Here is a 12,403-nt window from a genome sequence, read left to right on the forward strand (position 1 = left end):
CTATAAAAATACATAAATTTATAAACCTATTAAAATATTTTCAATTTCCAATTAAATACACAAGTGTAAGGTCAGCGCTAACCTCCTATGAGAAATGCCAAAAAAATAAAATTAAAAGAAATTAAAAAAATAAGAAGTAAAACAAAAAAGACTTTAAGAAAATACTTTTCTTGTTCATTTTGTTTGATTTGGAACCCGTCCAGACGATGAAAACCAGAGGCATGACAAGGAACCCATCAATATCATCCATGGAGATTTCCCTTTCCCTTCCCCTCCTCTCTTCATCTGAACAATGCTGTTTATGAATACTTCTGAATTTTTATTCTTCTGAGCATCGGCATTGGCATTGGGTATTGCAGAATCCTAGGATCTCCACGCAGGTGACGGAGGCACCCTTTGAAGAAGAAGAAGATTTTTAGCACATCTCCATCTCATTCGTCGCAAAAATGATGCAGGTGGTAATTCAAATCTGGGGTTTCTTAAGAAATTCAAAATTGTTTGCAATCAATAAGTTTTGCTATATTATTTTACCGGTTCCTTTCAAATAAAAATTTTACCGGTCGAAATTTTTTGCTATGTTGGTCAATGGAAATTTAGAGGCAGAGTAAATCAGGAATTTGAGATTTTGTGGTTGATTGGCCAGCAGAATTTTCTTTCTTCTTTTTTATTAGTATCATTACCTGGGAATTATGATCATAATTGATATGAATTGTGAAGAGCAAATGAGGATAATAAATTAAAAACCTAGATCTTGATTTTAGTAACAATCTAGAAATTGAACATGTACAATCTGGCGACGAACGCTTTTCGGAGAATTTAATCTCTTGAATACTTGTATGTGATATTTGTTTATTTTGTTTCAATTCGAGGATGAAGAATTGCTTCGAAATCCTTCTTTTAACTTGCTGTTGGAAACTTGAAACTTACTGGTTAATTTGGTGTATTAAAGGCTGTAATTGTTTGTAGGAATTGTCTACCATTGATGATCTGCCTGCAAGTAACGTGGAACTCAAACCAGAAAAGTTTGAAGGCGGGAAGGATGGAGGTCCTTCGTACCATTGTGATCTTTACGACACAGAATTAGTTCACAAGATAGCTCAAGTGTTCATCCCTGGATTAGCTACAGCTTGTGTTGACAACACGTCTGGTGATATCTTCCGGACCCCTGGTTCGGTGGCTGCTGATATCAGAAAGGAAATGGTGGAGTATATTACTCAGAGAAGCCAAAATTTTGTGGCAGAATCTGTTATCTTGGAAGATAGCACAGATGCACAAGTATCTGATCATCCGTATGATATCATTTCTGATTTTGTCGATGACTTTGCAAGTTCCAAGAGAAATCTGTTTGGTCGGGTTTCAGGATGGCTGCTAAGTGAAAAAAGAGAAGATAAGATAGATGATTTTGTTCAAGAGATGGAAATAAACGGGTTTTGGTTGATTGATAAAAGAGAAGCTATAGCACAGACTCTGCTTAAAAATGTTGACTTTAAGAATGAACATCACTGCAACATGAAGTTTAACTCTCCAGAAGCGCTTGCTGAGCATGCTTCAAGCTGCAGTTTTAGGTCTATGACTTGCACAAATGAAGGGTGTACTACTGTATTTTGTGCAAGTCACATGGAGAAACATGATTCAATTTGCCCGTTCAAGATAATTCCATGTGAACAAAACTGCTCCAATACCATCATGAGACGCCAGATGGACAGACATTGTATTACTGTCTGTCCAATGAAGCTTGTTAGTTGTCCTTTCTATGCAGTGGGTTGTCAATCCCCTGTACCACATTGTAAAGTTGAGCAACATCGTTCAGATGATCTCCATTCTCACTTGCTTTTCATTCTTCAAACCATTCACAAGGAAGCGTCTGCAGAGGATCTAAAGAAACGAGTGGAGCAAGTAGAAAAGGTGAGTTTCTTCGTATTTTGGACTCAATCATACTTTTCCATCCAATAATTGCAATTCTCATGGACAAAGCAGAAATCTAATTGAGCAATAAGCTTTCAATTTGTTTTTTTTTTGAAAGAAATTCTGACATAATGGTGATTCCAAAGGATAATCTCATGCAGTTAAACTAATGGTATTCGTGGTAGTGTACACCGCTTTGCAGCTTCAGATAAGGCTTTTAATGCTTCAGGATATTGAGAATTGGAACAGGAAAAGTATTTTGCTTGATTGCTTCTAAAACAAGACTATGACGACTAACCTTTTGGGAATATACATGCTGGAATTGAGTTTGTTGCAATGTTCCAATGTTTTGAACAAAACCGTCCTATTAAGGTGCAGCTAAGGTAGTAAGCACCGGATATCTATAAAGTTGCAAATCTTGTGCGTTTAGAACCCCATATAATGTATTATACTCTATTTTAGATAACAAAATGACACTGCAAATCTCATATATTGCTTTAATTGTTCCTATTAGCTTTGTATTTTATAATCATGTCTATTTCCCTAAACTCCGCCTATGTCTTACATGGCCGGTCCCAAGCCCGGATAAAGGAGGAGGGGGAGGGCGTCAGGTAGTCGACAGCCGGCACTCCATGATCACGTCGAATCCTTATGAAAATGAATCCAGAACAAAATCGCGCTAAAGCTAGGGCGTCACCCGTAAGTGGCGCGCTGTGTGGCCCAAGCACAGTGATAAGTGAGCAAGGGTCGCTGTATCTCCATCGGCACCCGGATGCAGTGTTAAATGAGCAAGGGGGCCATAGAAACTTCTTTTCGAACGACTCCACTCAAAGTTGTTTGGGAGCATATGCTCCTATCAACTTTACCCGGGACACACAAAAGAAGTACTTTGATCCTATTAGACGGGGGAGGGTGAAGAAGCTAGGACAGAAGGGTAGAGTTCAAGAGAGCAAAATGCGTTTAGGAACGTGGAATATAGGAACCTTAACGGGAAAATCTATGGAAGTAGTGGAAGTTATGGTGAGGAGAAGGATAAATATTATGTGCCTACAAGAAACTAAGTGGGTTGGTAGTAAGGCAAAGGATCTAGAAAACTCAGGGTTTAAACTTTGGTATTCGGGCACAAATAGAACGAGAAACGGTGTTGGCATCATCGTGGACAAGACCTTGGTACAAGATGTTGTAGATGTCAAGAGGGTAGGAGATAGAATCATGGCAATCAAGATTGTAATAGGACAAGAACTTATCAATGTGATTAGTGCGTACGCACCTCAAGTAGGGTTGGATACGAGTTCGAAGGAGAAATTTTGGGAAGATCTTGGAGACTTGGTGCAAGGAATTGCTCAGACGGAGAAGTTATTTATAGGAGGAGATTTAAATGGACACGTGGGCAGGGAGACAGGCAACTATGGAGGTTTTCATGGTGGCCATGGTTTTGGGGAGAGAAACGAGGATGGGGAAGCTATTTTGGATTTTGCAATGGCATATGATCTCTTCTTAGCCAACACCTTCTTTAAGAAGAGAGAAGAACATGTGATCACCTACAAGAGTGGGTCGTCAAAAACACAAATAGATTTTCTTCTAATGAGGAAAGGGGATCGTATAACTTGTAAGGATTGCAAAGTTATACCAGGAGAGAGCGTGGCTAATCAACATCGCTTGTTGGTGATGGATGTACATATCAAAAGAGTAAGACAAAAGAACAAGACTTGGAAGTGTCCAAGGACTAGATGGTGGAATCTAAAAGAAGAAAAACAAGTCATTTTCAAAGAGAAGGTAATCACCCAATGTGTGTGGGATAGAGAGGGGGAAGCTAGCCAAATGTGGGATTCCATGGCTAGTTGTATCCGAAAAGTAGCAAAAGAGGTATTAGGAGAGTCCAAGGGCTTTGCCCCACACCAAAAGGAATCTTGGTGGTGGAATGAGGAGGTACAAACAAAGGTGAAGGCTAAGAAGGAATGTTGTAAAGCCTTATACAAGGAGAGGACCGATGAAAATGGTGAAAGGTATAGAAAAGCGAAGCAAGAGGCGAAGAAAGCTGTCAGAGAAGCTAAGTTAGCGGCTTACGACGATATGTATAAACGACTAGATACCAAAGAAGGAGAGTTGGATATCTATAAACTATCTAGAGCAAGGGAAAAGAAGACAAGGGACCTAAACCAAGTGAGGTGCATCAAGGATGAGGATGGAAAGGTTCTTGCTACAGAGAACGCGGTTAAAGACAGATGGAGAGGTTATTTTCATAATCTTTTCAATGAAGGACATGAAATGAGTGCTTCTTTAGGGGAGTTGAGTAACTCAGAAGAGTGTAGAAACTACTCTTTTTATCGTCGAATCCGGAAGGAAGAAGTGGTTGTAGCTTTGAAGAAGATGAAGCATAAAAAAGCAATAGGCCCAAACAATATACCAATCGAAGTGTGGAAACTTTTGGGAGAGACAGGTATAACATGGCTCACTGACCTTTTCAATAGGATTTTGAAAACGAAGAAGATGCCAAATGAGTGGCGAACGAGCACTTTGGTGCCTATCTACAAGAATAAGGGCGACGTACAAAATTGCATGAACTATAGGGGTATTAAGCTAATGAGTCATACAATGAAGCTCTGGGAGAGAGTCATTGAGCATAGATTGAGGCAAGAGACACGGGTTTCGGACAACCAATTCGGGTTCATGCCAGGGCGCTCAACCATGGAGGCAATCTATCTCTTACGAAGATTGATGGAAAGATATAGAGATGGGAAAAAGGATTTACACATGGTCTTTATAGATTTGGAAAAAGCGTATGATAGGGTCCCAAGAGACATTCTTTGGAGGATTTTAGAGAAGAAAGGAGTACGAGTAGCATATATCCAAGCTATAAAGGATATGTATGAAGGAGCAAAGACTGCCGTAAGAACTCATGAAGGACAAACCGAAAGCTTTCCCATAACTGTAGGATTACATCAAGGCTCATCCTTAAGTCCTTACCTTTTTGCGTTGGTAATGGATGAGTTAACAGGACATATTCAAGATGATATTCCTTGGTGTATGCTTTTCGCAGACGATATAGTGTTGATAGATGAAACTCAGGAAGGGGTAAATGCAAAGCTTAACCTTTGGAGAGAAGTGTTGGAATCTAAAGGTCTTCGCCTAAGCCGATCAAAGACAGAATATATGGAGTGCAAGTTCAGTGCAAATGGAGGCCAAAACGAGTTAGGGGTGAGGATCGGAGATCAAGAAATACCAAAGAGCGACCGTTTTCGTTACCTAGGATCCATCTTGCAAAAGAACGGAGAATTAGATGGAGATCTCAACCATAGAATACAAGCTGGATGGATGAAGTGGAAGAGTGCATCCGGCGTGTTGTGTGACCGCCGTATGCCACTGAAGCTCAAGGGAAAATTTTATAGGACGGCAATAAGGTCGGCGATGCTGTATGGCACAGAATGTTGGGCGGTGAAACATCAACACGTACATAAAATGGGTGTAGCGGAGATGAGGATGCTTCGTTGGATGTGTGGGCACACGAGAAAGGATAAGATTAGGAATGAGGATATCCGGGGTAAAGTAGGAGTAGCCGAAATTGAAGGAAAGATGAGAGAAAATCGGTTACGGTGGTTTGGACATGTGCAAAGAAGGCCTACTGACGCTCCGATTAGAAGATGCGACTATGGGACAGAGGTTCAGGGCCGAAGGGGTAAAGGAAGACCTAGGAAAACTTTGGAAGAGACTCTAAGAAAAGACTTAGAGTACTTGGATCTAACGAAGGACATGACACAGGATCGAGCACAATGGCGTTCTAAGATTCATATAGCCGATCCCACTCAGTGACTTGGATTTTCCAAGTCTCCAACCGAGAAGTTTTCCTCACTCGGGAAATTAAGGGAACACTACCCCAACCTACATGCTCCACTCAGAAAGCTTCAACATACAAGCTTCAACAAAAGAAAATTCAAAGAACTTAGCGAAGAAGGCTTTAGTGTATTTAACACAATACGTTGAAATGAAGGAAAGCTTATTTATTGATATCCCCGATAAGCTACAAATATGTACATATACATGAGTCAAAATAAACACACAAGAGGGAGCCTTCACAAAGGTTGCTTAGGAGAAGTCTCAGCAGTCGGTAGAGCCCCAGAAAGAGAAGGCACCGGAGGGGGATCATTTGGAGCCTCAGTACTGGACAGAACCCTAGAAGGAGGAGGCATCAGAGGTTGATCATTCGGAGCTTTATTACGCGGTACAGCCCCAGAAGACGAAGGCAATAAATGCCTTTGGAACAAACCCACAAATCTCTGATGATCAAGTAAAACCTGACCATCAGTTTCCTTCATTTGGTCAAGCTTCCTCTTCATGTTTGTAGCATAGTCATGTGCGAGCCGGTGCAACTGTTTATTCTCATGCTTGAGCCCTCTAATCTCCTGTTTGAGACTCATCACTTCAGCCGCCAATGATTCAACTTGGCGGGTTCGAGCAAATAGGCGTTGGGCCATATTAGACACAGAACCTGCACACTGAACACTGAGAGCCAGCGAATCCTTAACAGCTAACTCATCAGACCGTTTGGAAAGTAGTCTGTTATCTTTGGGAGTGAGAAGGTTCCTGGCCACTACCGCAGCGGTCATATCATTCTTCATCACGGAATCCCCAACGGTAAGAGGACCAGTAGGGGAGATGAAGGATGGGCGCCATATGTTGTCTGGAGAAGGCGGGGTTGCCTCTTCAACAAGGTTCAAGTCAAAACGACGGTCGGAGGGGCTAGACATTTTCAAAGGTGTTGAAGAGAGAAGAGGTCGGACAAATCAAGATCTTAGAAGTGCAAGAATGAAGCTTCTACTGGTGGAGATTCAAGTGTGCTTTGGAACTTAATGCCAGCCCCTATAAAAATCTGCACTCGACGGAGCTTCAAAAATCGAAGAGGCGCCTGCTCAGAAATCGAAGAGGCGTTTGCTTTCTCAAAAGCTGGGCTGCTTAGAGATCACGAGGGTTGATCTCAGAAATCGAAGAGGCATTTGCTTTCTCAAAAGTTGGGCTGCTCAAAGACCACGAAGGCCGATCTCAGAAATCGAAGAGGCGCTCGCTTTCTCAAAAGCTGGGCTCCCCAGAGACCACGAGGGCCGATCTCAGAAATCGAAGAGGCACCTACTTTTCCAGCCTTGTCAGCACCTGTCACACGCACACTCAGCTTTGCGGAAATTATGGGCATTCTGTCGAAGACTTCTGGGGAAGTAGAAAACACATGAATCTTACTGTTCAATCACCCACTTCCCACACGCAACAATAGCTCATGGGTACCACAGATAATTTTGCCAAAGTTCTCTGCCAAAGTTGAGCACGTGAAGCTTGCAGCTCCCACTACATCGCTCTGACCAAGAAGGGTAAAAGAATAGCAAAGAAACAACACTAACAAAGTTTAGACCAATAAATTTTGAAGGTCTAGCTACCATATTATTACCCACAAGGGTAAAGGAACAGTACCACTGCTGGATAATTGGAAAGTCCCTGTGTGTCAACCTCTGTGCTTCGTGGCAAGGTAGACTAGCAAACATGCCCAACCTTTACTCACATTCGAGAAAACACTCCCAATAGGATTGCTTGCTCCAAAATCGAAGAGGCACCGTCCTCCGAATCTCGAGAGCCAGACTCCCAACATGACTACTTTCTTAAAAATCGAAGAGAGGGTAAAGGAACAGTACCATTGCTGGATAATTGGAAAGTCCCTGTGTGTCAACCTCTGTGCTTCGTGGCAAGGTAGACTAGCAAACATGCCCAACCTTTACTCACATTCGAGAAAACACTCCCAACAAGATTGCTTGCTCCAAAATCGAAGAGGCACCGCCCTCCGAATCTCGAGAGCCAGACTCCCAACATGATTACTTTCTCAAAAATCGAAGAGACACTACTCCCCGAATCTTCGAGAGCCAGACCCCCAGCGTGATTGCTTTCTCAAAAATCGATGAGGCATCGTTCTCCGAATCAATCGAAGAGGCGCTCGCTTTCTCAAAAGCTGGGCTGCTCAGAGACCACGAGGGCCGATCTTAGAAATCGAAGAGCCACTTACTTTTCTAGCCTTGTCAGCACCTGTCACACGCACACTCAGCTTTGCAGAAATTATGGGCATTCTGTCGAAGACTTCTGGTGAAGTAGAAAGCACATGAATCTTACTGTTCAATCACCCACTTCCCACACGCAACAATAGCTCATGGGTACCACAGATAACTTTGCCAAAGTTCTCTGCCAAAGTTGAGCACGTGAAGCTTGCAGCTCCCACTACATCGCTCTGACCAAGAAAGGTAAAAGAATAGCAAAGAAACAGCACTACCAAAGTTTAGACACATAAATTTTGAAGGTCTAACTACCATATTATTACCCACAAGGGTAAAGGAACAGTACCACTGCTGGATAATTGGAAAGTCCCTGTGTGTCAACCTCTGTGCTTCGTGGCAAGGTAGACTAGCAAACATGCCCAACCTTTACTCACATTCGAGAAAACACTCCCAACAAGATTGCTTGCTCCAAAATCGAAGAGGCACCGTCCTCCGAATCTCGAGAGCCAGACTCCCAACATGACTACTTTCTCAAAAGCGAAGAGAGGGTAAAGGAACAGTACCATTGCTGGATAATTGGAAAGTCCCTGTGTGTCAACCTTTGTGCTTCGTGGCAAGGTAGACTAGCAAACATGCCCAACCTTTACTCACATTCGAGACAACACTCCCAACAGGATTGCTTGCTCCAAAATCAAAGAGGCACCGCCCTCCGAATCTCGAGAGCCAGACTCCCAACATGATTACTTCCTCAAAAATCGAAGAGACACTGCTCTCCGAATCTCGAGAGCCAAACCCCCAGCATGATTGCTTTCTCAAAAATCGAAGAGGCATCGTTCTCCGAATCTCGAGAGCCAGATACCACAGACCACTTTTTCAAAGTGCTCTGACAGAGTTAAAACATGTGAAACTGGCAGCTCCCACTACCGTGCTATGACCAAGCAGGGTAAAGGAATAGCATTACTACTTGTTGTTAGGGAGACTCCTATATATGTCGACCTCCATCCCCAACGGACAGGCAGACCTGCAAAAATGCTCAACCCTTCATCATATCTGAGAGGGCACTCCCAACGAAGCCTTTCGAAATATTCAGCTTTCTTTCCCCCCGATAATACCTCTGCAAACAAGCTATACTAGAGCAAGAATATCTCATATCATCAGGGTTAAAAGCAAGAGTATCCCATATCATGCTTTTTCCCTGTCTTTTCCTTTGGCCTTGTTTTTACCTGCAAGACAAGGAGAAAGAGAGCAATCAGTCAGCACTTGGAATCAAGCTTCCAGCTAGGAACTGACTGCCTGGAACCCCTTACCTGATTACTTACCTGGCATTGCTCTCGAGTACTCATCTTCAACATCTTATGTTTCCAGGGAAGATTCCGCATCTGCTTGAGGAACAGATAGGGCAAGTGCGAAGGATACAAGGAAGCATGTGGAGACAAGCGTAACAGCACACGTGCCGATACATCCATTACTCTGTCAAAAACAAAAGTATTCTATATCAGCAGGGTGGAACGTACTCTAGATTTGATGGACTTGTTTTGACCCTCAAATTCTTCAGTCGGCCTTATACTCTGGAGGAAACCAGAAAACCCTCCAGCTCAGTTCAAGAATAAGCCTGTGGAAAGTTACTTCTTCAAAAGCAAAAGTATCTCATATCATCTCTTCTCATTTTTCTTCTCTTTATCCTTCATGCTGCTGCAAGATGGGGAGAAGGTGAACAATCAGTCGGAGCTCTGATTGCTTACCTTGTCTGTCACCTCTTTCAGCAGACCCCCTAGCTCGGCGACTTGGGGGACTCCTACTACATGGTTTGTATCGCGCTTGACCAAGCCTGAAACTACAAGTAAGCTTCAAGTGAAATTGATACATTACCTTGTGCATCTCCACCAGTTGAAGATACCACCCCTGGATGGAGGAAGAGTACTTCCAGAGAAGATGCCACATCTACCTATGAGACAGATAAGGCAAGTCAAGACGACACCACACTCCGATACTTAGAAGTTTCGTGATTACGAGATCATTCTCCCACAATATTTCCTAATGTCATTTGTACTAAATCATTCACTTGTACTCACTAAAGGAGAGCTTGAACCTATGTACTTGTGTAAACCCTTCACAATTAATGAGAACTCTTCTATTCCGTGGACGTAGCCAATCTGGGTGAACCACGTACATCTTGTGTTTGCTTTCCTATCTCTATCCATTTATATACTTATCCACACTAATGACCGGAGCAATCTAGCGAAGATCACAAAAAGCGACCGTTTTCGCTACCTAGGATCTATCTTGCAAGAGAACGGAGAATTAGATGGAGATCTCAACCATGGAATACGAGCTGGATGGATGAAGTGTAAGAGTGCATCCGGCGTGTTGTGTGACCGTCGTAGGCCACTGAAGCTCAAGGGAAAATTTTATAGGACGGCAATAAGGCCAACAATGTTGTATGGCACAGAATGTTGGGCGGTGAAGCATCAACACGTACACAAAATGGATGTAGCGGAGATGAGGATGCTTCGTGGGATGTGTGGGCACACGAGAAAGGATAAGATTGGGAATGAGGATATCCGAGGTAAAGTAGGAATAGCCGAAATTGTAGGAAAGATGAGAGAAAATCGGCTCCGGTGATTTGGACATGTGCAAAAAAGGCCGACTGACGCTCCGGTTCGATGTGACTACGGGACAGAGGTTCAGGGCCGAAGGGGTAGAGGAAGACCTAGGAAAACTTTGGAAGAGACTCTAAGAAAAGACTTAGAGTACTTGGATCTAACGGAGGACATGACACAAAACCGAGCGCAATGGCGTTCTAGGATTCATATAGCCGACCCCATTTAGTGGGAAAAGGCTTTGTTGTTGTTGTTGTTGTTGTTGTCTATTTCCCTAGGTTATGATATCAAATACTTGTCCCCTGCTAATTAAGATTAGCACATTTCATAACATGACAGGCATCTTCATCCAGTCAATTAGCGGAAGCTCGAGATGTGAGGTCGTTAACATCTGCAGTCAAGGGTATTGAAGAGAAACTTGGTCCAATGGAAGTGACCAGCAAGCACCCAGAGGATGTTGAATCAAAGCTAGGGCCAGCAGATTTGAGCAGCAAAAATCCATATGGTCCTGAAGCAATATTAGGGCCAACGGAAGAGACCAGCAAACCCGCTGAGGATCTTGAAGCAAAACTTCAGCCACAGGAAGTGAACAGAAGTGCACCAGAGGATGTTGAAACAAAACTAGGGCCAAAGGAAGTGAGCAGCAAACCCCCAGAGGATCGTGAAAATAAACTAGGGTCAAAAGAAATGAGCAGCCAACCCCGAGAGGATCTTGAAACAAACCAAGGGCCAAGGGACATGAGCAGCAAACCCCGAGAAGATTTTGAAACAAACCAAGGGTCAAAGGAAGTGAGCAGCAAACCCCCAGAGGATCCTGAAACGAAGGTTGGGACAAAGGAACTGAGCAGAAAATCCCCAGAGGATGTTGAAAAAAAGCTGGCACCAAAGGAAGTGGACAACAAACCCCCCAAGGATCCTGAAACAAAGGTTGGGCCAAAGGAACTGAGCAGAAAATCCCCACAGGATGTTGAAGAAAAACTAGCGCCAAAGGAAGTGGACAGCAAGCCCCTAGAGGATCATGAAGCAAAAACCGGGACAAGGGATGTGGACAACGAATCCCCGAAGGATACTGAAGCAAAACGGGAGCCAAAGGATGTGAACAAAGAATCCCCCAAGGATATTGAAGCAAAACACGGACCAAAGGAAGTGAACAATGAACCCCCCAAGGATATTGAAGCAAAAGTAGGGTCAAAGGAAGTGAGTGGCAAATACTTGAAGTATATTGAAGCAAACGTAGGTTGTAATGAAATCAGCAGCAAACACCAGAAGGATCTTGAAGCAAAACTGGGGCTGACAGAAGTGAGCAGCAAACACAAGGATGGTGGAGAGAGTAGGGAAACCTCAACCTCTGAAAATGCCTTGGAGGATGCTGAAACATAAATCCTAACCTGCCGAGTCTCCTGTTTTACAAAACCTTATTCATGTTTGGTAGAGCTATCCATTGCCAGAAACTGAGTCATCTGTACCTGTACTCTTGGTTCTCGACCGGTCAGTTTGATCTTTACGTAGATACTTCTATGATCAGCTTATTTTGTGCCTCATTGTTTATTCTTTGTTTACCTTAATCATTTTTTGTAAGCAATAGAACGTTGTGATACAGTTTATAGGTTTTACTCTGGAATATTTGTCTAGTGACAATGTGATATCACCTTTGTCAAGTGGCAGTGTAGCCACCTAGTTAAAACATCGGCGACATCTTTTTCTGTCAAGTTCTGATCTCTTCCAAGTACTAGACATCGCTTCAGTAGTTGTATAACTTGCACATATTTATGGGGGAAAAACATCACTGACCAACCCTTGTGTTATCCTCAGTAGTATAGCGATTCCCTCGTGAATTTCTTTTAGTATTGTAAAATTCTTTCCTTTCGGTTA

At 43.0% G+C, this 12,403-nt stretch overlaps 1 protein-coding gene across 1 annotated transcript; it reads left to right on the plus strand.

Annotated features, from left to right (window-relative positions):
• The first annotated feature begins 159 nt into the window (after positions 1 to 159).
• LOC126582554 (uncharacterized) lies at positions 160 to 12,240 on the plus strand. The gene is made up of 3 exons (XM_050246691.1): positions 160 to 455; positions 967 to 1,905; positions 10,871 to 12,240. Exons 1-3 carry the CDS (start codon positions 447 to 449, stop codon positions 11,909 to 11,911), a joined length of 1,989 nt encoding a protein of 662 aa, XP_050102648.1. The 5' UTR covers positions 160 to 446; the 3' UTR covers positions 11,912 to 12,240.
• Positions 12,241 to 12,403: the final 163 nt, after the last annotated feature.

The sequence above is a fragment of the Malus sylvestris genome, chromosome 2 (assembly GCF_916048215.2).
Source record: "Malus sylvestris chromosome 2, drMalSylv7.2, whole genome shotgun sequence".
NCBI lineage: Eukaryota > Viridiplantae > Streptophyta > Magnoliopsida > Rosales > Rosaceae > Malus > Malus sylvestris.

Excerpts from the sequence above, each read along its gene's own strand:
- LOC126582554 (XM_050246691.1), top strand. Across the intron at positions 1,906-10,870 it reads GAGTGGAGCAAGTAGAAAAG|GCATCTTCATCCAGTCAATT; the intron begins GTGAGTTTCTTC and ends ATAACATGACAG.